Source organism: Drosophila erecta, unplaced genomic scaffold, assembly GCF_003286155.1.
Source record: "Drosophila erecta strain 14021-0224.00,06,07 unplaced genomic scaffold, DereRS2 tig00000152-arrow-arrow-pilon, whole genome shotgun sequence".
NCBI classification, from domain to species: Eukaryota; Metazoa; Arthropoda; class Insecta; order Diptera; family Drosophilidae; genus Drosophila; species Drosophila erecta.
In genome coordinates, this window is record NW_020825211.1 from 760,447 (window position 1) to 786,586 (window position 26,140).

The following is a 26,140-nucleotide window of genomic DNA, read 5'->3' on the forward strand; positions in this document are numbered from 1 at the left end:
GGACCAAGGCCCAAAAGCCAAAACCCGAAGCGGAGCTGGGCCTGGTTGTTTGGTTTTGCTAGTCAAATTACCAAAAATAGCAAATGTGAATCGGGCGGGACAAGAACATGAAGGCAGGCAACAGCAACAGCAGCAGCAACAGACGCAGCAGCAACAGCAACAGCAGCAGCAACAGCAACATGGCAGGCAATACGCCGTCTCCTTCTGGCCTCGCCGCCCGTCTCTTTCGCTCGCTGCGCTATGTGGCTAATTACTTTCGAAAGTCAAGTTATTAGCGTGATTACAAAGGCATTGCACATGAGCCAGGACAACAGCAGCAGCAGCAGCAGCAACACGCAGCAACGAGAAACGGAAGCCAAAGAAAGAACAACAAGAAGTGGGAGAAGATACACAGATAGAGCAAAGGCAGGGGAAACCAACGAGGGCAAGAGACAGTGGTGCGTAGTTAAAAAAAAGTAATACAAATTTAAATCAAAGCAAACCAAACAAAGACCATTAGCACAGACAGTTGCATGTGAAGTAATCGCCAAAACTTGAATACTTGATATAAAAGGAATATTTATAAAATACCTCAGGATCGTACGGAAATGGGTTCGCAATAAGAAGGACCACTGTGCCATGTCCTTGCAAGGCAGCGGCAACAACAACATCAACAAGGCGGCATCCTTACATGAAAATTAGCCAAGCGCTGCCAATTGGGGCGCTGGATTGGGTGGTTTTCGGTGGTTTTGGGTGGTTTCGGGTGGTTTTGGGTGGGCGGTGCACAGGGGTCGTCGGGTGGAGCAGGGCGAAGGGCAAGTGGTGCTGGCGGTGCGCCCATGTGGTTGCCGTGCCAATTTGCGTGGAGGCTGTGCGGAGCACATAATAATGCAAATAATCATAAAAAGGCTAGAGGATGTGGGCTGCGGGCTGAGCACGAATTATATTTGGGGCTACCAGTAGGATGCTAAGGATGCTATAGATGCTCAGGATGTTCGCGATGGTAAGGCAGTGTAATTGCCGCCGGGCAGCGCTAATGTTGCATGTTGCTGGCGTAATTGTTGCAGCTAAATGCCGCAAGCAATCAGAACAGCCATCGTCATCATCAGCAACAGCTTTCCCCATTTGATTTTCAAATTCCACTGCTCACAGTTATTCCCTTTTTTATTTTTCCCTTACATTTGCATATTTTTTTTTTTGTGTACAGGCGAGTGTGTGCTTGTGTGTGCGTGTGTCTGCTGGCCACATTTTAATTAGCGTGGACATTAATTGCCACCAATTACGGGAAAATTCCGAATGGACAAATTGATAATTACAGGGAATCACAGGGAGAGCGAGAAGGGCAACGAGTATTTCAATTGTTCAAGCGTAACTAAAATGTGCCTAAATTAAATGAATGCAAAATAGAGAAATAAAAAAGATTGCAAAATAAAAAAGTGTGAACCAATTTAGTGATGCATTCCTCCAGTTCTCAATTTTAAAATGTTCTGTATCAAGGATTTTCATTAGATTTAAAAAATTCTCAAATAATCGAAATTAAACTAAAATAAGAAAATAGAAAAGAATATTTTTCCATAGTTAAAAGCAAACCAATTTGCCCTCTTCGTTCAGCCAATCGCTTTAATTAGCCAAGTTTTATAGGATAGTTTGGTTTTTTTTGTATTTTACGCAACTTTATTGCAATCTATTTTATTTTGCCTTCATGTTTATTGTTCTTGTAATTAAATTAACACATTGTGCTTGTTAACAAACAACTTTTGGACTTTGGTGCGTGGTCCGTAAGGAATTCCGTGTGGATCAGGGACTGAAGAGCTGGCCACGGAGAAAGTTTTTCCCAGTGGCCCGGGGACTCCGCCCACTGGACCCACTGGCCAGCTCCTCCATGACCAAGCTCCCCTTGTTACCACACATACTCGTACATAGTTGTGTGTACTGGAGGCAAGTGCAAGTCAATCAGGCAACATAATGAACTAATTGAAATAATTGCCAGGCTGCATAGTTAAAATACATAAACAAAGTCGGTAAGCAAAGACGAGCAGAAACAAGTGACTGTCCCCCGAGAAAAGGCACCCTTTTCCCAGATACCCTGGAATACCATTTTCAAGATCTGAGAAGACTACAACAAGTATCACGAGCAGTATTTACATTTAAATATATAAAAAAATACTAATTCCACACTGAATACTTTTGCATCAATGTAAATATAAATAGCTTATTTAAAGTTACCCATTTTTCTAGTAAAGCTGATCGGGAATATACATAAAATATGCGCTAAAGAGAGATAAGAACAATTTTTTTAAGGGTATTCCTAATTTCCATAGCATAGTTTCCTGCGCTGCCAAGCTGGGAAAGCAGACAAACAACAACTTGGAAATTCATTTCATTTAAACGCTTTCCTTGGCCAAACTAACTTCAGAAAGGGAGGCCAACAGAGTGAGCGACAGGGATGGAAACACTTAATGGACGCTTGCCTTTGCAAACTTCTTTTCACCGAGCACAAAAGTGGGTGGGAAAAGTGGGGCGTTAGTTCTTCGGAGGAGCAAGGCTTAGAGCTAAAGGTGACTAGTGGAAAAAAGGGGCTGGAGGTCGGTGGGCGGGGCAGCTTAGGCTAAGGAGCCGTTGACGCCGGCCGCATTGCCGCTCAAGCTGAAAACGTTTCCAACAAAAAAATAACTTTTCCGGACGCCCCACAAACCCTTCCACACTCCCCCCCAACCCCTGCGAAAAAAGGAAGTGCAGGAGAGGGGGGTCACGGAGGGCACCGAAAACTTTTCACAGCAATCTAACCGTTTATGCACTTGAAAACTCTCGTTCACCTATGCACAGTGGGCACTCGTTGAATTGAATGAAATGCTAGCTAGTTAAGAAGTAAAGCATTGGAGGCAAACAAATTTAAACAGCACCTCTAAAAAATGCATACAAAAATGATCCATTTTGTAATCCACAAACATAAGGCATTTCATTTCATTTATTCAAACTCTACTGTACACTCTTAGAGCAGAATCTAAGTCGAGAAGATACATTAGGCGCAGATTGGACCTTGATCCACAGTCACCACCCACTAGTGCAAACATTTCTTAAAAATTTAGTGTTTTAAATAAAGGATCTGAAGTGTTTAAACCATCCTCTCCTCCTATTTTTCTCGCGATCATAAAGCTGGACAAGTAAATAGCTTTAAGGCACCTAAAATCCCAATATTAAAATCCGAATAGCTCCAGCCAAGTCAGCACTCACTGTGCCAACCAACAGGGGGAGGGGGAGTGAGTTGAGGGCATAGGTCATGGGGGGGTCAAAGCGTTTGGGGCACTCAACCGTCAATACGTGATAAAAGTTTTGCTGCTGCTGCCGTTTCCGTTTCAGACAAAAACGGGAAAAATACAAAAAAAAAAAAAAAAAAAGAAAAAAAAAAAACATAGAAACGAAAGCTGAAATCCAGTAAAAATGCACTAAAATATTTGAAATGTGCGTGCAGGGAAAACCCCTTCAAATTTGAAAGGAGCGGGCTTCTGCCCATAGAAACTTGTTAAAAGGTAATTGATACAAAATGACGTTGAAATTGAAGTTGAGTTCGAGTCCTGCCACATATGTGTGTCCATTCTCCCTCTCCCTCAGACAGGCGCGCAATTCGCAGGCTATCTCTTTCCACTGACCAGTCGAGCAAAAGTTTCATTTGCGAGAATTGTACGTCCGCAGCAGTTTTCTATTTAGCCAAAGAAATTCCCACAAAACCATTTAAAGTTATCGATAATAGACAAATAGGTGGGGAAACCAAGGCATCGAAGGAATCAGGCAAGAATAATATATATATACATATATCCAATCCATTCGATATGTTGGCGAAGTCAAATTTAAAGCGGGCCAAACAATAGAAAAGCAAACCCAGAAGTTTTCTATCCGCCCCCTTAAAAAAATTGGAAAAAAATGAAAGGCCCACAGAAGGAGTAAGAATAGATGGTAACAAAAAAAGAAAAGGAGGAAAATTGGGAAAAGAAGGGCGTAGCAGACAGTTTTGCTAATAAACAGAACTCGAGGAGCGGAGAAATTTTCATAGCAAATTGGTTTGTGCTGGGATTGCGATTGGCTTGGAGTTGAATTGGAAAGAAAATAACTAAATCAAAATGCCAAACTACGTGAATGTTTTCGTGTAAGTCAGAATGATGGTCGGTAAGAAACTAATATTTGCTTATACTATTTGTAAAGTCTTCGAAGAACTTGCAGCTTTTATTTTGATAAAATACCTAAAATGAAAATGATGAGATATACTGATAATGATAGAAGATGGCATATTTAAATGATATATTATCAGTTTCTTGTTTCGTTAAACGTATACTTCTGTGGATCTATATAATATTATTTTCGGTGCATTGCTGCCCAGGTATACAAAAGACGGACTAGAGAAGACAAAAAAAAAAAAAAAAGAAAATGGTTCTCTGCTCAGACAAGCGGAAATCCTTTTCATGCCAATTTTTTCGGAAGCGGCCATATTTGTGGTAGATAATCGGTTTGTGTCTCCCTCTCTAGCCACTATCCCCATCTCTTTCGCAACGCCTCAGGCTGTCTCTTTCGCTGCTGACGCGGCAGCTGATGGCCGTGTTGTTGTTGTTTGTTGAAAGCGCTTGCTTCAGTGAACTTTGACCGCAGTCGCGTCGCAAATGAGCGAATAGATTGAGCCAAGTGCGTTAACATTTCTGCTGATGTATGGCGAATATTTTGCGTTGGCTCAGCAAATCCCTCACTCAAATCGACCTCATTGAACTGAACCCTAGGCAAATATGCGAATCAAAGTCATTTTTTGGGTAGGCTTCTAATCGAATTAATTGCAAGTGGCTAAAGAGGTTTTCTTTCCGGCAGATGAGTCTTTTGTGACGTCTTCAAGTTTATGAAATTGAAATAGCTGTTGAATGATTTTCATTATTTCTTGGTATTTCATCCGAAGGAAAACGAATCCGGCGGCCTTTTGACCTTTTCCGGCATTCAAATGGCCATCAATCAATTCATTAATATATTTCCATCAATTGAATTAATGTAAGAAAGTGGTTAGCAGATGGTTGCCCAAAAGTAGGCAGGGAAAATTTGACGAGCACTCAAGAAAAAACATTAAACAAATATGAAAGCAATGCAATAATAATAAATGGATAATTTCAAGGGATTAAAAATTACTTGGAATTCCAAGTTGTCATTCCAAGTTGTCATTCCAAGTTTAGAATTAATATACTCGTAAATAATAAATACCAACATTTTTAATACTTTTGATCATTTTGAAGAAATTCAAATTTTACAGCCCACTCGGGCAAACTTTTGTGAAATGTGCAACAAACTTCCGAAGTATGTTTTCCCAAAACTATTCGCCAAAGTCTAGCCAAAGCCTCAGGCGCATTCCACATACGCCCCGTGAGCCCGGTAGAAGGCGGTGTCGTAGAGGAAAGCCACACAGGTGCACAGCCACATGGAAAATAAATTGCATTTTATATTTTAATTCGCACATTTATGGTTTGGCATGCAAACGAGTCGGAGAAGAGCAGCGCCAAAACAAAAGTTGGCATAGGCGAAAAAAGAGGAAAAAGAAGAAGGCAACGAAGAGTCCAAACGAGTCCTGACTGAAAATCCTTGAAAGCATCTCTGCTCCTGAAGCGCACACAAGCCGGGCAAAAAAGGTGAAATTATTATAGAAATAATATGCACTTTATGTGCCACACAGAGAGCCACAGGTCGACGGAGTCCAGAACACCAGCTTTTAAACTCCATTTCAATTCCGCCCCCGATCCCCTCGTAAAGCAAAAAAACCCCTAAACGATGCGAGAGCCAAAGCCAAGGGCGTTGCAGGACCAAAAAGGATTTGTTACTGTATATGTGTGCTGCAGCGTGTGCTCAGCATATTGTGCAGTACTTCTGGACATGTTCGTTGCGGCGGCCCAAGCAGACACTTCCATCCTTTCTTGCGGTCTGGTTGGCAGTATGACCGAAAAGCCATGAATTAATATGTGATGAATTTAAATATTTAACATAGTGTGATTGCATGCACAAAAATAACGCTAACTAAAAAAGCGGTAATTTCATTTAGAAGTCAACAAAATATTAAAATACGATAAAAAGCAATACAAAACTAAATGTGTACTGAAAAATGATGAGTTGTCACGTTAAAAATATTATAATATTAAGTTTGGCTGTTCTGTAGCATTATGTTTATTTCGTGCTATATTGTAGGGTATTTTAAATTCCATTAAATAGTAAATTAAAATAACGAATAAGTGATATCAAAAAGTGATTTGCCTTGTGCAGCCTTGGTCACATCACTTTCACCGTCTGGTCACACTGCCTGCGCTTCTTTCCCTCTCACTCTCATTGCGAGGCGAGAAAACCGTTGGACATGGCTTAACTTTAACAGTTATGTGTTTTTGCTGCAACTGCAAGTAAATTTGCATGTGGAACGGTCAGTCGTCAGCTGTACAATGCCGCATTGCAACCGAGTTCCGCCCCTTTTTCGCCCGCCCGCCCACTCGACCAAAAAGCCAGAACAGCTGACAGTCCTTGTGTGAAAAATGTAATTTCAACGTTATCCTGACGTAATGCCAACGTTATCTGCTTGCACACGCCTCTCAATGTAGCAGAAAGGGAGGGGACGAAGGGACACGAAAGGGATGGAGAGCGGATCGGTAGAAAGAGAGGGAGCACAGGTTATGCATATGTTGTTGCTGCTTGGCTTGCTCCTCTTCCCAATGTGTGTGCAGTTTGCACAGAAAAAAATGTTATCAATTGCTCGTAAAACATGCACTCCCCTTTTTGCAAGTCTTTTCTTTTTTAAATCGCATTATTTACACTTTCGCCCCTTTGCAATGCCATAATTATATGTAATTTAATACTTGCTGCAATTGAAACGCTGCTTAATATATAATACCATATTTTTAAGCTGCAATTATTTGACTAAAAATGACTAATGATTATTTTAATCATGTTTTTTTTTTTTTTGATAGTCGAGAAATTAATTTACAACTTCACGCTTTATTGATTATGCCCTAATCTATTATTTTTTGTTGTCTTTTCTTTCCTCAGTGCACTTTGGCCATTCCTGTTAGCAGTTAACTCTGTCACACTGCTCAGACTCTCTCTTTCTGTTTACATTTGGCCATCTCAGTCATATTGTTGGCAACAAATTTTGTTTATATTTATTGCATAAATTTTGATGGTCATAAAATGGAATTTGCCATAGACAAAATTGTTTTGAATTTTAATTTACTTGTCAGAGCGGACAAGAACAACAATAGCAGCTGTTCGCTGGCAGGTGCAAAGCAAAAGGCAATGTAATAATAACCCAAATGGATTTCGACCCTGTCACACAGCGAAGCGCCCCAAGTAGGCAACGATTTTCGGCCAGCCCGCAAATCCCCTTTCATATCCTCTTAGTCCTGGTCATTATTAATTGGCAATTGTGTTAATGCAACAAATGAATCCGGGTCCACCGGATGACGAACAGGCGGCCCTAATCTTCTGCTGCCAAAGCTCCTTCGAAGGAGCTCTGTATAAATTGCACTTTGATTTCCGTCCAAATGCGTAGATAGCAAATGGCAAGGACAAAGCAACTGACAGGACCAGACAAAAGGCAGGACGAAAGTCGCAAGAAGTCCTCGGCAGTGAAAATACTCGCTAAATCGTTTCGGTCGGTAAAAGTTTAAGGGCGAATCACATTTACACAAGTAAATATAAATATGCAATGAATTCGAGCAATTACGCAAATTGGCAGGGAGACAAAGGAGAAAGCCAACGATTTTTTCCTAGCAAAAGGATCGACTTTCCGGTAAGCAAAGGAAAAGTAAGTAACATTTAATTTAAGAGACATTTCAAAACACCATCCAAGTGGTCAGTGAGTTTAACATTTATACATGTTTAAAGTGCGACCCAATGTAATGGACAATAAAGCATAACATTTATTTACCAACCTTAATGAATGGTCCCAACCCAATTCGAATTCGCAGCAGATCAATTTCAGTTGGCTCAACCATTTTGGCCAACCAACCTTACAGAAACAAAGTTCTCATATTTCCCGCCTTACTAAATTTTCGGTCAATTCAATTTGCTGTTTATTTAGATGTTTGGTCTTGAGCAGCTAAGCGTCCGTTATCCTCAATGCGAAATGAAGTTTATCAAAGCCTCAGCCCTTTTTCTTCCGCCAGTGCGCACTCTTTCGCACGCCATCGTGCCATCTCTTTCGCCTGCTTCGGCTCCTTCTCAAATGCCTAGTGCTAATGTCAAAGTAAGTCAACCGCTTTTGTTGACTCCTCTTTGACTTCCAGTCGCCGTCGTCACTGTTGGTGCCAAGCAAATTTCGCACTCGACTGTGCACTTGGAAAAAGAAAGTGCCTACGAGTCAGAAAAAAACAGTGATCTTTAAAAATCGAAGAGAAAGAAGAGAAGTTACTGATTGTCGGTGCAATAAGAAAAAATATTTTCATTATATAATAATGTTTTTCTATTAAGTCTCAGTTGGCCTCATTTCCTCCAAGCCCAGCAAATATTTGTGAAAGTGAGCAAGGATTTCCTTTCCCTTTTTTTTTTTGGCTTAATTAAAATTTTCCGCGCAGAAGTGCGAAAGAGAGAATCGTTGGTAATAGGAAACGAAGTGGAAGGGCGCACTAAATTGTGTTCGATTACACTGTCGAACAGGATTTTCGGTCGATTTACTCGAGAAGCAAATCTAATGACATGCCATGTCAATATGGCGAAATATGCAAATGGTTTTAACTTACCAATCAATGGAAATAAACTCACATAGAAACACACCCATATGTTGTATTTCTGTTCCCTAATTGGAAATAGTGAGATTTGTTATGTAAAGATTTTTTACCTGCAATGAAAGGGGATACCATTTGTATGAATATTTGGTTTAATTAATGCATGCATATCAAAGTAATTACTGATTATGTGTTTGCAAGCAAATGGTGATTGTTAATGAAACTCGCTTGCAAGTAATTTCGACCATTTTCAAGCAATAATGTGTAATTTGAGTAAGATTTTTAGACTGTAGGGAATTAAATCGATTTTGTCCGTCCCTCCTTTTGCATAAACCTAATTAGTTTTCACACAGAGCACCAGAAACAATGGGAATCCAAGTGTAATCTTCGATTTTCGGGCTCACAGCACCGGTGGGAAACTGGAGACACTGGACAATGAAAAATCGAAGAAAAATAAGTGAAATACAGAACGGACTGCAAAAATTGTCATAGAACTTATTCCGAAACGTTTATGTTTCACTGTTGCTCTGTCTGTCCTTGCCAGGGAAATGTGCACAAAATGTGGTCACAGAGGGGTCTGCCTACTATTAACAGTAAAGCTTGGGGCTTACGTGACAATGGGCAAATGAAATTGCAAGCTAATACAATATAAATTCATTCAGTTTGTATGTTCTCTTTGAAACTGTGAGCTCGGATACAAAATTGAATTTATTTGTATTAACATAATTGGGGTTCGCCAACTGCCTGTGCGTACTGTACCCACATGGACATTTGTCTGCGACTGAAAAGGCGCGCTTCGCTGCACTTGAAATGAAGTTGTCTGTGTGACGATGCGTCTGGCTGTCAGTGTGTGTGCCAACGTGTGTGTGCGCGTGTCCTTTGTGCAATGTCTTCGTGTCCTTTCCGCCCTGTCTGTGTATCTGTGTGGCTGTGTGCTAGTGTGTGCCTGTGCGAGTGCTGTGAGCTGTATTAAATATTTTTCTGCTTGCATTCAAAGCAATTGCAAACTGCTTTTCATTTGCAGTCACCGTGCGGGTGCATCTGTGTGCGTCTGCAACTAATCTCATAAATCCCAAAGGTAAATATACACAAACAAGGAAAAACGCTTAAAAAGAATTGCTCGAAACTTCTCCACTCGTCTATGTGTGTCACATATATCTATGCATGCCTGTACATATCGGCCGAAAAGAAAAGAAGAGGTGGAGTAGAGTGCAGTGGAATGGAATGGGGGCTTTCGTCCGCCTGTCACTCTACAAGTATATAAATAAATGCACCTCTATTTATATATACACATTTTTATTTACTTGCCTGCGCCGAGAGGGAATGCATTTTATTTTCATTTAATTTGCGGTCTACAGAACTCTGCAACTAAATGTTTTTGACTTCGGACATATCCTTGATACTCGAGACGAAAGGATAACAAGAAGAAAACATATAGAAATGGAACGACGACTATCTCGGTGGAATTCATAGCACAGCTCACACAAAATGTAGTTCATTCACACAGAAATCTATATTAATGCTTAATATCAAATGCAAATATTCAGCTGGCAAATTCCGCCGAGACATTGACTATTCAAATCGATTGAGCTTCTTTTTTTTATTTTGTACTTCCGAGCAAATAATCGAATAATTTTCGACTTCGGTTTTGGGATTTGCCAAATGTATACGTACTGGAAATAAAGAGGAGGCCAAAAGGCATTTTCTCTGACCATAAATGTCTGGGGGATTGCAAATGCTTAAGCTGGCTAAGCTCTTTTATCAGATGACTTAACCTGTTTGCTTAGGTGAAAAATATGCATTAGGCGGTGGTGCAGCTACTTTTCTATTTCATTACACAGAGTCTGGGTTTATTGAAGAAAATTGCATCACGTCCTAAGCGTAAGAAGTATTTTTAAGAGAGCTATTCAAACAAGTGGACTTTTTAGTTTTAAAGAGATGTAGATGTCATTGCATGGTGAGAAAGGGCATAACAATCAGGTAAATTTAACCCCTTATTTTTCAATTCAATTTCATTTTATTTTTCTGCTCCATTTGTTGTGCAAGCCATTTTCGATTGAATCGCATTGAGGGAAAATGCGGTGGTCCCTGAGTTTGGGCAACAACGCATCGAGTTTGGCAATGTCAACACCTTCAGATACCCTACCCCACTGTCAGCCCCTCCTACACACACACACACATAACACACTCCCACACCTTTGAGTGCTGTGTGTGTGACTTATTTGCTGAGTGACACACAAATTCGTTTCGGCGACAAACGCCTCGACTTTGACTGGCCCCAAAGTTATTGGGCTTGTGGGTGGTCTGTATGGTGGGCTGTGCTGGGTGCTTTTGGGCTGCCCAAGGATGTTTGAGTTGTTAAGCTGCTTTGGGACACACAACACTCCCCCCACCACCACCAACACCCCCTCCACCCAAGTGCTGGAAAGTGGTCAAGAGCGTTGTCCATTCAGTGTTCACTTTGTTGTCCTCGTTTTATCCGCTCCTTTTGCAGTTCCTTCGTGCTCGTCCTGTCATGTTTTCCGTGTGTATTTCTCAGCAATTTTTATGCGATACTAAATTTGGTGTGTGTGCTTGTGTGTGTGTGAATGTGTTTGCGGAAAAGCGAATCTGCAATGTGCAGCGTCATTTGATGGTCGAATACATTTTCCTTTCTCTTTTTTTTCCTTTCGCTGGTGCAAGAAAATGCGATTGCGGGATTTGGTCGAAAACAGCAAGCGATCTCAAGTGTCCTGGCACGTAAAAGTTATGCTCTGAGTCTAAATCGATTCCTCGGGTCAAATTATGGTATTATGGTACTAAGTATTGTGGCACTTAGCAGAGTCATTTAAAATAAAAGCTAACAAAGTCCACATAAACAAGTAACACATCTAAATATTTAAATAGGTATATTTCCAACAACATTCTTAGTGTAGCTGTGCTGCATCATTTTGTTTTCAATTAGCCAAAAGCACCTTTTGATGGGCATAGTGGTCCTTTGATCTTATCTATCTCTACGATCTCTTTTACTATTTTTTGTGCGGATTTCCATTTAGATTTTTCTTCCTTTTTGCCCTTTAAATTATTTGATACACATGCAAAGGTTGTTCTGCCCTCTCACTCACTCGCACACATCATAAATATGCTCGCCCAAAAGTGCCGTTTTGTCACTCTACCTCTCACCATCTCGCTTCCTCGCCGCAGTCATCTCGCTCGCACTAGCAGCGGTTGCTGTCGTTGGCCTTGCATAGAAATTACTTTTACTGGGGGAAATGGGTTTTTTGCTGTTATTCTTGTTGCAACACTGCGGCGATTATGCGACGCCAAAGCAATTTTTGGCCAGAAGCAGAGGGGGATATTGCGAAAGAAAGAGATGGGTAATAGGGGCAGGGTTTTCAATCTTATGGGGAATCTTGTTGAGGCACAGCGAAGATTATTCTGACTTAATTAGAAACAACAAATTAGAGCAGAATTAAAATGAAAAAAAAATCCCAAATTCTTTATTCATATAAAATGTCTAAGAAATGAATCTAATACTTGTAGAATGAAAATAATGGTATACTTTGTAATTCTTATGAAAGAGTTTGATTATTTATTGTTCAATTTCCTCTACCAATGAATTTAATTTAATTTTGTTTCTTCTTTTTTTTGCAATTTGTATTTGCAATTCTCCCGTACAAAAGTTGCATATGCAGCAGACGTTGCGTATGCGTGATGTCAGCAATGATTAATTAATGAAACAAACAAGCGAGTGCGTAAGCGAGATGGCTGCACAGATACTGAGCGAGACAGCTATTGAGCATAATCATTAAGAGCGAAACGATTAATTGCTCAAAAAACTACGACAAAAAGGCATTAAAATTTGATTGTGATTTCGTATTCACGCATCGCTTAGTTGTAAATCCATTTGGTACAGTGAAAACCAATTAGGAATGAAGCCCTTAATTTTGGGGGAAAATAACTAATTTTACATATACCTTGGGTAATCGAAACTAATTAGTGAAACACAAGGAAAATTACAAATTTCGCAAACGTTTTTGGTTTTTTCTGTTCTGTTGCCCTAATGGCTGGCCACAAATTGAATAATTGCATGAGTTACACACACAACAGGCAAAAAAATGGGGAAAAATCAGTCAAAAGCTTGTTAAATTTCCCACGCTTCTTGAGAGAAGAAAACAACAAAAAGAAAAACTGAGGAAAAACTGCGACAGAAAAAAGAGACAACTGCACACACTCAAACAAAATCATGATAATTGAATCAAATTGCATGTCAACAGTGGATTAGCAAAGCGAGAGAGTGGAGGGAAAAAATTATATAAAAATTGCATTGAAATGCTTATTTGAGAAAGTAGCAGAGAAATTGCCCGCAGAAGCCGCAACTTGTCCTTGTTCCCACGCACACACTCAACATGGGCTTATGTAGAAAATATGTATACATATATTTGTATATTATATAAAATATATAAAACAGACACATTTGAGGCTGAAAAAATAAACAACAGACAAATGAGGAGCCGAAGAATGGAACTCTGAGTAGCAAAGCTCCTAGAGAAAGAAAGAAAAACGTGAAGAGAGAGGGGCGAAAGGAAGAAGGGTCGTTGGCAACATGGGTTAAGGGGCTCCCTTCAGCAAAAAGTGGCTGATAGAGTGGGTTAACCCATGTCCTGATGAGGCACACTTCGGTTACTCTACCATTCCCTCGTTCTCTCTCTCCCTCTATCTCTCTCTCGCTCTCTTTTAAAAACAATGAACTGCAAATTGTGCGCAAATTACATAAAAAAAGAAGTAAACAAAAAATATGGCCAGAGTGGGGCAACAAATATATATAAAGAACAAATAAACAAGCAAACAAAAGGGCAACCAAGTAAAACCAAATAAAATGTGGCAAGGCAGCAGAAACTCGCTGAAAGAGCAGCGCAGAATGAGTCAGCGAAGAGCAGTATATTCCACATAATGCACCACACGGCGTATGCTTGATATGCGAAAGCGTGGTAAAAACACGAATTTAATGATGAAAAAGGGAGAATCATTTGAATATTAAGCTAAAGAAATGGCAAGTGAAAGATAAGCCAGTTATTTTATGCAATAAGTTACAAGCTGTGCGTTGCTTCAGAAATACATGTTGCCTGAATGCCGAAGAAATAATAAAGTTAATTAATTAAACTCATGGAAAACAAAAAGCTCTACAATCTAGATCCAAAAATCACCTCAATCGAAACCAAGACCCATTTCGTAAGGTATAATAAATCTGAATAAATCTGCTAAAGGCGAGCACTTAGCACACTTTAAACTTTAATCGATTTGAATTGTGCAGCACAAACAGCCACTTGCCTCAGAAAAACCGCTTCTTGAGACATTAAGCAAATATTGAAACATAAATTTCAATTTGTGTTATTTTCATATTTTTTCTTTTTACTCAGCGATGTTTGTTTATTACTTGGGCATATCAATTTTGCCGGTGAAAGATTAAATAAACACAAATGTGAGGCAGAACGGAACGGTGTGGGGTAAAATGGGTAGGGATACATATATGGGATCCGGATCTGGAAAAGCACTCCGTTCCTCGGAAAAAGTGCATTGGCATATTAAGCGTCTGTCTGCAGGGCACAAACTCCAACTCAAACAGAAACAGAAACAGAAAGCAGCAAAACTGAAAACAGAAACAGAAACAGGCAAACGTGTGCACATTTTATTTTATTTCATTTTATTTTTACGATTTTCATGTCTGAAAGTTTTCTTTCAATGTTTCTGTGTGTGGCAACAACGGCAAGAGGCAAAAGTTTCAATTTCTGCAATTGTTGAATTTTTGCACGCACAAGAAATAAAGATGAACGAACACACCCATGCGGGGTTACCTCTCGGCACATGCAACGATAATGTGAATGACCAGGGACAACGGACCAGAGGACAGGGACAGGGACCGGGGACCGGGGGGGGGACCGGGGATCGGGGATCGGGGACCGGGGACTCCAGGAGACGGCCAAAGACTACCGGAGACCGAAGACCACCGACTGGAGACCCAATGGCTGGCATATTGACAATGGGACTCCACACAAAAGCCCCAGGTTGCAGAAAATTGCACAGACTTCCCGCATACTGGGTCAAATTGACTTAAATAAAGTGGATATGATGTGGAAAGTATGCGAAAAGGAAAAAAAATACAAGTATATATCAAATAAAAATCAGATAATGCTTACAATTCAAATGCATTTTAAATAATTTAAAAATGGCGTAGTTTAAAGACTTCAAGTTCCACACCAACGTTTGCAAATAAATAAAACACCAAAATAGAACTTCAACGTGCCTGACCAAATTGAGTAATTAAACAAAAATCCAAAAATATGCAAGCAAACGCAGACAGTCGATAAATTATCACCGGTTTTTTGCAATTTACACCGCCGCAAATGGACCTTGAACCACTGTGCTCGGCGGGTCGGTCATAACCGGGCTCAATGCGAGCCAGTTGCATTTTCCATTGGCCATTGGCCGTTGGATTCAGTACGTGCTGAAAATGAGCAAGTCTCAATTCGAGTGCCTAATTAAATCAGCATCAGCATCCATTTTATAAGGTCGACTGCAACTGCGATCCAAGCGTACGATCGAACATTCGATCTCGTTCCAAATTCAATTATTTCAATAAGCCAAAGTGTCAAATACTAAGTATTACCCCAAAAAGCGATATTCAATTGATGGTGGAGGATCGTACAAGATGTACATAAAATATCCGTCTGCATGTATCATAAATGATAATTAAATGCAAAGGGTGAGTAACCAGCAATCACTTGGCTTTACAAAGCTAACAGTGCGTATACTTGATTTTATGGTAATATACATGGTGCTATTAATGTCTCCGCAACTGTATATACTCGTAAGTAAACAGCCATTTTTTCCATAGTTAAATAGAAATTTGTGCCCGCTAGTACATCAAAGATAATAGAAACAAAATCGGTTTCTATTTTAATTGATTTAATGTTAGAAAATGTCGCATTTTTTCCAGTTTTCCAATTGAATTTTCCACGGTTTTCCGTGACACAGTTTTCCTCGAATTCATTATCACTTTTCCAACTGGTTCGCAGCGAACACACCTCTCCATCCGCCTATCTATCGCATTTTCCCTCTTTCTTTCTGCGTATCAATTATGAGTCTTTGACTTGGTTTAGCTTAAAAGCCAGGCAAGCTAACCAAAAATAAAAGAAAACCATAATAGCCCGACAATTTCCGCTGTTTGGCGGTGGAAAACAAGTTTTTCTTGACTTTGACTGTGACTCCTTGGGCTGGTTTTCGGTTTGGTTTTGGTTTTGGTTTTGGATTTGGCTTTTCTTTTAAGGCGATTCGGTTATTAAGTTGACGAACGGAAAAACCGAACCGCCCCTTCCTGTTGGATTTACATAACCTGCTCACCGGTTCTTCTATTTCTATCTATCTATACCCATGCTCCTATTAATATTGGCATTGGCATTGCCATTTCTATTTGTTCAACCCCTCGAAGAAATGGACAAATCAATTTGCTTGACAACCGCACAGCACCCACTCACACAAAATCGAATTGAGTGTTGATTTATTGGCCATGATCTGATTTTGAACAAACAAGAAAACCCATTTAGCGACATGTCCAGAAATAAATAAACATACGACTGCAAACAGAAAGCATTGCGTGCGAGCGAGTGGGACGGCGCGACCGGCGTGCAAGCGAGAGGGGAGCATGTCAAATGGTGCACATAAATCTAATTGAATTAGCGTACGAAAATCAAATCAGAAAGCAAAAAGCAACCCAAAAAAATTGACACTTTTAATCGAAATAAGAGTGCGGACAAGTGTGAAAAGCCCAAAGTTGAATGACCACCGATCGTTGACTCCTTTCGGCCACATAAGTGCATACATATGTATAGTGTGTAGGTGTATGTGTGCACAATGGCTGTATGCACATCCATATGTAATATTGGTCAAATTATTTTATCAACGACTTTGATAAATTCGATTTGAGACGACAAAGATGAATGATTTTGCAGCGCCAAGGATGCCGAAAAAAATAGGTCAACGCATTAATGGAACTCTCTAGTTGTATATGTTATGTACATATTTTAAATAGAAACATTTTTCAAATAGATTAGACCTTAGTAAGTTTGAAAATTTCCAAATTTTAGCCCAAAAGCAGCTGGCATCGAGTAGTTCCAAAAATGGCTGTCTTGACGTTTTTGCTAAAAGCAACTAGCAATTAAATCGACTTTGTGGTGAGCATGACTTTAAATTTCGGTGGAAGGCAACTCAATTTAAAGTCAATTAAACTGTTCAATTGTTCATAAAACATTTGACTGCACAAACAGTGGGCCACAAAAGTCACTCGAGCGGATAAAAACGCACTGTGCAAGAAGATGAAGCAGCGGAGGTGCCAAGTGGAGACCGCAGCCAGTACTTTTAAGCGGGGGCACTGAATTATTTAGCAATTTACCGGATGAAAACCGAAGAATCAGCGTTGCAGAGCAGCCGGAAAATTCCTACCACCCAACACCACCCAACACCCCCCACCACCCTTCCAATTCACCGCAAAGTGTCACATTAACACTGCTTAGCAAGCAGTCGAACACGTGTCTGACAAGAGAATCTTCTTTAACTATCCATCAAAATGTGCTCCGAACTCCACAAACTCCCAAAAAAAAAAAATGGGCCCCATACATGTGGCGTGTGTATATATACTATATAGATATATACCATACTCTTCGCATCAGTCACGCTTCGCCCCGTCTCTTACCCACCGCCCGCTGCTGTCTCTTTCCCGCTCGCTGCGTAGACAAATGCTAATAGCATGGCAAATTTAATTTTCACACTCACTTTGTGCGTGTGTGCCTGCCTTTGTTTTGCTGTATGTGAGTGTGCGTGTGTGTGCGCGTGTGTGCGAGGAGAGATTTTGGATATGCTTCTTCTTGGCACGCTGCTTTAATTGAATTTGTTGCATTTTTTTTACTTGGCTGTTTTATTAGTTACAATTTTTGCGCTCAATTATGCGAACGTTAATTCCATTTTCCAAAGCTACAGCAGGCATTCGATAGCAGCAACAAAGGAACTATTTCAAAAGTTGAACAACAAAGTACACACAAATTTCTAAGGTTCTATAAAACGAATTATGTTGGGATAAGATAATATGGTTAGGAAATGAGTCATGCGGAATATCAAATACATTTTTCCAATTTATTTGTTGTGCATAAATAAGAAATCCAAGTTTGCTGTATCGAATGCCGCCCGTATCCGTGTCTACCTATGCTTTATGTTTTCAAAAATTTTGTTCATGTTTCTTTGCTTGTTGTTTCTATCCTCTGGATTTTGTTTTTGTTTGGCGCGAATTTTTGCGTTTGCTGTAAGCGCCATTTAAGCCGACGGCAGCTGTCAGTCGCCCCCTCTCTTTCCCGCCCTCTCCAGCAGTCTCTCTCTATCTCTCTCGCTCTCTCTCTCTATCTGCAAGGGTATGTGTTTGGTTTTATCTATTTTGCGATGCATGCGTGTGTGTGTGTGCATGGGTGTGTGCTTTTGGGTGTAGTGGTGCTTTTAATCGCTGGACGGGAACAGAAATAAAAAATGGTGTAGCAGCAGCAAACTAACATTGCATATTGTCTAGTGCATATTCCCTTTGTGGATCCTCCCCACCAGAGTTGCCACCCCCTTTCGCTTTCCGCCCCTGAAAAGGTCCTGTATCCGCTTTAATAAAGTTAGTTAGTTAGGATTTGGTTGGCATTCTTGAATATGTTTGTTGCATTCAAGCGTGGGGTAAAGCGTTCTATGAGTTCGAATCGGGTAAATTCATGAAATTCGTGAAATTCAAACCATGTGAAACAGTAAATACATTATTTTTTTAAGCTGCCAAAATGTGATTTTGATTATTACATTGAAAATTAGGTATACGCCGGGCTAAACGAGCCTTATTAGCAATGTATCATGGGACTGTTGTTTTGATTCCAGTCCCTTGGTTACTATCGTCTAATTATGATTTATATCTGCATTGGGCAGCATTGCAAATTGGATGTGTCACATGCATATCACGTATACGACTAGTTGAACCGCCAAATCACTCACAAATGTCAGCGGTTGTTTTGGTTTTCAAAGTTGGTTCAAAGTTGTGTTTTGTCGTCAAAATAGTAATATACCCACACATTTCTGTTAAATTTTCGGCACTAACATATTTATGTACATACATATGTATGTACATTTTGGTTAAAATACCAATAATAGTAGCTCGTACTTATTGGTTGGAAATGAAAAACATACATCTGCACAATTACGAAGCTCAACCTTTAGGAGATAAAAACTTCAATAAATTTATCTGTGAATTTGTTGAATTGAATTCTCTTGCCGGCAGCTTTGTGTCAAGATTAAATATCTTTGCCCTTTTCTAAGTCCTCCACTTGTTGTCTGTCCCTTTTTGCCTGGCTTGAGTTTTTGTTTTTCCGGTTTTTCCACTATCTACATTTTCTCGTTGTTGTTGCTGGCTTGTTCTCCTGCTATTTTCGTTGGGCGGTCAACCTGACATGTGAGCCACGGGCACGAATACAAATGCTTAAATTGTGGTGTATTTGGTAGCTGCAGGCTTTAATGCACAAAACCAGAGTCACAAGACAAGGATGGTTGCGGGATGGACGGGGATTTTCCATTTTCCCCCTGTTTAGTAGTGTGTGAAAAATGCGCGCCACAGCCAAACAAATTAACAACAACACTTGGAAAACGTAGAAGAAGAAATAAAATCACCACAACACACAATTCACACACATACACGAAATAAAAAAAAGAAAAATAAAAAATGGTTAGAAATTGGAACAATGACCGCCAAGTGCTGGCAACTCTCTGTCTCCCTCCCACCGCTACGCCTCTCTCTTTCTTTCCCACATTGTTTTGGTTCATTCATACATTTTTGTAATTTTTTCTTTTTTGTATTAACGTTTGTTTGCCCGTGTTCGTCTGCCACCTTTATTTTTCGGCTAGATATTTAAAGGCTTTCATTTTTACGGCTCTGATTACAGACTTATTTTTATAGCTGATCAAATATATTTGAGATATTTAAACATGACTTGCCAGATTATACGCGGTACATATATGTCAAATTTTTCGCCGATTTGTTGCCTTTAGAAACATGATTTATTTTGCATTCAAAACATATGCAGCTGCATGTCGAAAAATCGCATTACTACTTTAATTAGGAATTAAACAATTACAAGCATCAAATTACTTGATTCAATTGTTGCAAAACATTGTATTAAATGCAATATGAAATAAATAGCTAGCAATGTAATAAACACTGGTTTTATTTTAATTAATAAGCTCACACCAAATATATTAAATTATAATTCTGTGGGCTTCATTTTCAATTACCAAAAAATTTTTCCTAATTAAGTAACAAAATGAAAACGATATTTAGTGATTATTGGTATTAATAATTAAAGCGACTGCATATCGAATTCAATTACATGTGTGTAATGATTTCGCCAGTCGCAATGTGAAGAGAAATTCAATAAGAAATCCCCCAAAAATGTATTAAAGAGTATTTTAGTTGGCAATTTAAAGGAGGCAAATGCTTCAGTCTTCGTTTTTCTTGCAGGCATTCCAATTTGCATGCTAATTTGATTGATTTCACACACAGAACGCAGAAAACTTCTGTTGATTAGCTTTGTTTGTCTGCGGATTTGTTTATGTTTATTTCAACTCTCTGTGGATATTACTATCTCGAATGCGGAGTACTCGGTGAATTATCCGCCGGCTGTGTTTGCTCAATTTGAGTATATTTAAATATAATTTGATTTGCCAGTTAAATGGAAAATGAATTATTAAATGTGCGTGCGTGTGCATTGTTTTTTATTGTAATTTTTTTAATTTTCGTTTTACCCAGTGTCTCGTTTACCTTCTGCTGATTATTGTTGTAGTTTAATTAAAATGTTTATTGTTTTTATTTGTTGCATGTTTTCACTAAAATTGCGGCAAATTGTGGTATGAAAAAAGTTTAAGCAAGCAAAGACTGAAAGGAAAATTAATACAGCAATCATGTTCAATTTTTATCCGCTGAGATTTAAATAGGTTTCGCCTGGCACTCAGGTTGTATCGACTTCCGAGCTACCCTTCAATTGAAAAAAAATTTCGTATTATTTATTTTAGAATCAAGCTGCCTCCTACCTTAAAGAAACAATTTGCTATTGCTTAGGAAACAAAATGATGTTGCAACGAGTTGCTTTACAGGATACCCACTGTATGGCAATAAGTACAAATTCACTTGGTACCCCTTCCCCCCGAAAAAGTCGCCATTTGAAATTGGTTTTTGCATGCTGTTGTGCACACGTCTGTAAATCTGGTCAGCTGCGTTTCGGCCCCAACTTGATTTACTATACATCCGACCATATGTATGTGCGAGTATACGCCCATACTTGTATATATACACATTATTAACTGAAACTGAACTCTCAAACCCCCAAGTCACTCGTAACGCTGAACAATTTGGATTTTGCGGTTGCCCGGGTTGATTGTTCGTTAATTGGTTTCAATGCCTTGCAACCGCACTGGGCCTCCATTTTCCATCGCTGCGTTTCGTTTCGTATCGTTTGGGTTTCAGCTACATCCTGCCATCCTGCCATCCTGCCATCCGCCATTTTTCCAAGCATCCATCATCCACCATACGCCCACTTTACCCGCCCACTTTAGCGGGGGGCAGGGGAGCGAATTTATTGCACTTGAACTACACTCCAAGTGGAGCACAAAAATTGGCGCCGTAGGTCAACTTGAGAAGTTTCTTATCGGCATTTCGGAATTGGAGCATTTTAAATTTGAATTTGTTTCGAGCACTTTAAGATCAAGATATTATTCAGATTATGAACAATCCAACTAGTTGGTAAACAATTTCCAGATTATAATTAGGCAAATAATTGATAATATTGCTGCCATCTCATTCTTCACCTACAATTTATCTCACTCGTTTTATCATTTCTTCCTATAATTAATCATTTTTCCCGGCCTTGTGGTCACCTAAGCTAAACATTTGGGCATCATTTATTAAAAGCTGTTTATCAAAGTTTGCTAAGGAAAATATGTAAAATGGTGAGACATTCACGGGAATGAGGTGGCATATAAAATGGCCAAGATTACTATTGTTATTATTATTGTATTGCCATTATTCCACATTGCTGTTGCATTGTGAGCCGTTGACTTTGTCCAATTGAGCTCGATGAATTTGTTAATTGCGTTGATTATTGGCATTTAATATTAAAAATAATTCACAGTATTTGCCATTGTTGTTTATTTTATAATTATTATTTCCTGCTCTCCAGTGGCCTTTGAGTGGGCTAAATATTTGTGTGCCAAATATAGAAATACAATAGCAGCAACCACGTTTGGCTACATGAAATTGCAATTAAAAGCCGAAGCCTGAAAGGCATTTTATGCATGAAATATTCCGGCACGGTGGGGTTAAAGGTTTTCAAAATGCATCTTTTTTTGCTTATATCAATAAATTAAAATTCGTTTGCTGTTAAAGAATGTTGCAATACTCCGAGATTTTTAGTTTTGATCGGGTTATTACCACATTTTGCTTCACTGTTGTTAAATGGAATTTAAAGAGCTTAACTTTTATAAATAATTAGGAATTCATGTTAATAATTACAATTCCTGTTTAGCGCTGTATTCACTGCTTTAAGAGCGGAATTAGTAAATCATAGAAAATGCAAAAAATGTTTTTGAATTATTGGGAAATGAAAAAAAAAAAACATTGAGTATAGGAAAAACTTTTCAAGTAGCAACGATTATTTCATTAAAATGTGCGAAAAAATATTGAAATATATTCTCAACGGTACTCAAATGTAGGCAAAGAAACTGGCAAAAGAATTTAAAAGGACTTAATGGAATTACAGCCGACAAAAGCTCACTTTTTCGACTATTTTTTGCCCTCTGGGAATTCTGGCCACCCCGAAAACTTCCAATTTCCAAAACTAAGCAAATAGACGACCGTAAAGTCAATGAATGAGCAGCTGCCATTGCCCATCTGCCCGTCTCTTTCGCTCCCCAGTGTAGCCGACTCTTTCGCCATCTGCATGTGGTCGCCTTGGGTCATTGATACGTAAACGAAAAGCATGAGAAAATTGACAAATAGGCGACACTCAAATATTTGCACTCGCAAAACCCACACACTCTGGTTAGCGAAAAAAGAGAGAGAGGGAGAGATTATAAGCGAGAGATGGCATTATCCAGACAGTGAACTTAAGTCAACGCTTCACCATCTTATCTTATCCGAAAATTTGCATATAATATTTACTTGATTTCAAAAAAGCGTCCAGATTATTTCTTTACGCTCTGCTTTTTTTCCTTGTCGACAAAAAATAAACATTTTCATATTTAATAAGCAGTTAATTCAAGTATTTTATTATTTGAAAACAAATAAGCATGGTGATATCAGCATAGCCATAAAAAAGGAACAAACTCGCAAAATGGTTTTATGCCCGGCAAAAAGTTTAGTTCTGGCAAATTAATTCGTTTCCGTATGGGTAAGTAGTTCACATGACTAAATCAGCGCGATTTCCGCATGATAAATGGAATTTTCAAGCGGGCCAATTAAAGTGGATAGAAAGATTTTTAATGGTATTTTGACTAATCGATCGGGGCAGATCATTAGTATTTATATTTTTACAAATTTTACATCTAATTTATAAAGTCTTGATGGCTTGAACTAAGTTTTTAATGGGGCTTATATAACGAATTTAGGTGCTGGGCATTATTATAGTTCCTATTACTTTAACTTCAGTTATCCATTATTTAAGTCCATTATATAGACAAAGTAACATTTAAGTACAGCATTTAAATTTCGCTTTAAGAAAAATACTTTATTAATGCCATAAATCCACGGACATCCATAAACCCGTCTTGCCATTGTTACTCAATCAAATTTCCATTAGGAAAGCCAGGCTAATAGAGTTTCCTCTGTCTGGCGCTCGCTCTTTCTCTCTCTCTCTCTCTCTCTCTTTCTATCTTTTTGCAGCCATCTCTATCTACGGTCTGGTACTGGGACATCTTTGATTTTAATTGCATTTCCATTTTGCCCCCTATATTCAATCGCCACTGACATTCGACTTCGATACTCGACATTCGTAATTCAATTGTCCAATTGTCCGTCCCGTTTTCCTCAGCCCTCACCCCTCATGCCTCACCCCATTACTCCACCCACTTTCCCCACCCCCTGTGATTGGGAGTGGGACGGAGGAAGACAGAAAGAGACGGGAAGTTGTCGAAAATGTTGATTCAATTATTCAAGGTGACGACGCATCTCAAATAATTGAGTTTCGCTTTTATCAATCGGCTCATTCGAGTTCCTTTATTTTGTGCCATTTTACAATTCGATTACGTCAGCCGGCGACCCAGACCCCTTCCAAAAAAAAAAAAAACAAAAACCAAAAAAAAACAAAAACCACCCACCGTCCATGGCGACATAGTCAACATTGATTGACATTCAACTTCGACTGACAATTGACCGTCAACAATAAATTGTTGCATGCAAATTGTCGTCAAATCAACAAAATCGGCATGGAAATGCCACAGAGAAATGGCGAAATGAAAATTGCAAAAACAAGAAAATTAAGTGACAGCGAAAAAAAAAAGAAAATAATTTTAATGAATATTACGGCGCTGCATGATGAAAAATTCCCACTTATTATTTGCGGTCGGTCGATGGGGGCGGCAGGCGGGGGGCAGGAGTTGCCTATTGATTATAATGGCTTTCGAAACAATAAAAATATTTCCATTTTAGCGATGGCAAAGTTCAGATAAAATGTACATAATTCCAGGAAAAATTTTGATGAATGTATTGGTGCAACTTTTCCAAAATGTATCTAGCATTCTTAAAGCCCAAGAATAAAATGATACATTTTCATATACCTGCTACTTTCAAAATGAATTAAATCATTTTCGAGACCCCTTTGGAATTTTCACATTTTCGGTCTCTATTACCATATTTTCCACAACTTGCTCTCGAACAACGCCATCGCACTAGTTAAGTGTAGCAATTTGTGAATTAATAAACTTTGATTAGAATGTTTGTGGACAAATACCCAAACAAAGGCCGAGAGCACACAGAAAGGAACAACACAGATTCGGGGGACCATAAATAGAGCAAAACAGTGACAATGGCAGCCAACAGCAAAGCAATGACAACAATAAAAACAATAACAACTGCACCGACCAGCAACAAATAGCAACGATAATGTCAATTATTATTAACACGAAAAGCGCACGCACTCGATCCACAACCGCCACACTCGAGCCACGCCCCCATTTTCCCACCGCTCCGGCGTCCGCCTTTTTTGGCCATGCATGAGCAATTTTCGTGGTCAATGGCGTCGAACAGACCACTGCCCACACACCACCCAACGCCCAGCACCCCACCCACCCCGCAGTCCCACAGCCCCACCCACTTCCTCTTGACCACAGGCCGGGATGACAACTAGTACAGTGGAGATTCGATGGCGGGGATAAGGTACTACGCACTTGCAAAAACAGTGCTCATAATTACTACAGGATCCTGGCTTCTACATACGAGTATATCTGGATAGCTGGGCATGATTGATAATATTAATAATATTTAATAAATATCATTTCTAATTTACTGTAGTGAGCAGTGGTTTATTCGAAATGAGGCATGTAAAAATCAAAAGTAAGTGCATATGGAATTCCACTCAGAATGGCATTCACTGTGGGAGAAAAATGCGGGCGGTTGGCTATGCCAGCGATAGAATCGGCTACACTTGGTGACCGGTACCGGACAACAACTACGCAACTGTGGCAACAACAACCGACAACAACAACCGACGACAACAACCGGCAACAACAACCGGCAACAACAACTGGCCACAAATCAAAAAATTTGTAAAATTCGCTTTTCAGCGGGGGAGCGGGCTGGGTTTTGTATTTTTGTGCTGTTTAAATAGCCGAAAATTGCCAGCATTTAAATGCAGTGTGCCCGAGTGCCACGCCCTTAATTAGGCGGCTTATATAATTTTCGAACAGCAGGGCCAGCACCAACCGACCAAACCGAAAATAGTTCGTTAGCGTGTTTTCGTGCCCCATTTAGTTCGACTGACTTTTGGCTAATTAATAGGCGCGTGTTGCCAACAATATGCGAAAACTACGTGGGCCAGCATGGTTTTTAACCAACTCCAAATGTCCAAATGCCCAAAAACTTTATCACCACCGCAACCGAAAACTTTTCGCCGGCACAGAGATTTCAGTTTTGATTTAGCACAGGTAAATAGTTTTGGCAGCACGGCAATTTGATGTCTTAGAACTAATGTTTGAAACTTTGAAACGGATACAAAGGTGTTACTTTGTGAAACTCAAATGCTAGAATGAAGCTGTCAGCGAGCGCTTTTGATAATTTATTAACCGGCAAATGGAAAAATAGAAAACATTTTAATTGAATTTAAGAGAAATAAATTGAATCCGCCTTA

General features: G+C 39.4%; 2 protein-coding genes across 2 annotated transcripts in view; both read right to left on the bottom strand.

The window, feature by feature from the left end:
• Window positions 1-26,140, bottom strand: part of LOC6549804 (low-density lipoprotein receptor-related protein 2) — a 143,968-nt gene that overhangs the window by 77,898 nt on the left and 39,930 nt on the right. The gene's annotated exons all lie outside the window — the stretch shown is intronic.
• On the bottom strand, window positions 14,384-14,779 carry LOC113564593. Its single transcript, XM_026982735.1, is given in 1 exon segment — window positions 14,384-14,779. A coding segment is annotated over 1 exon segment (396 nt).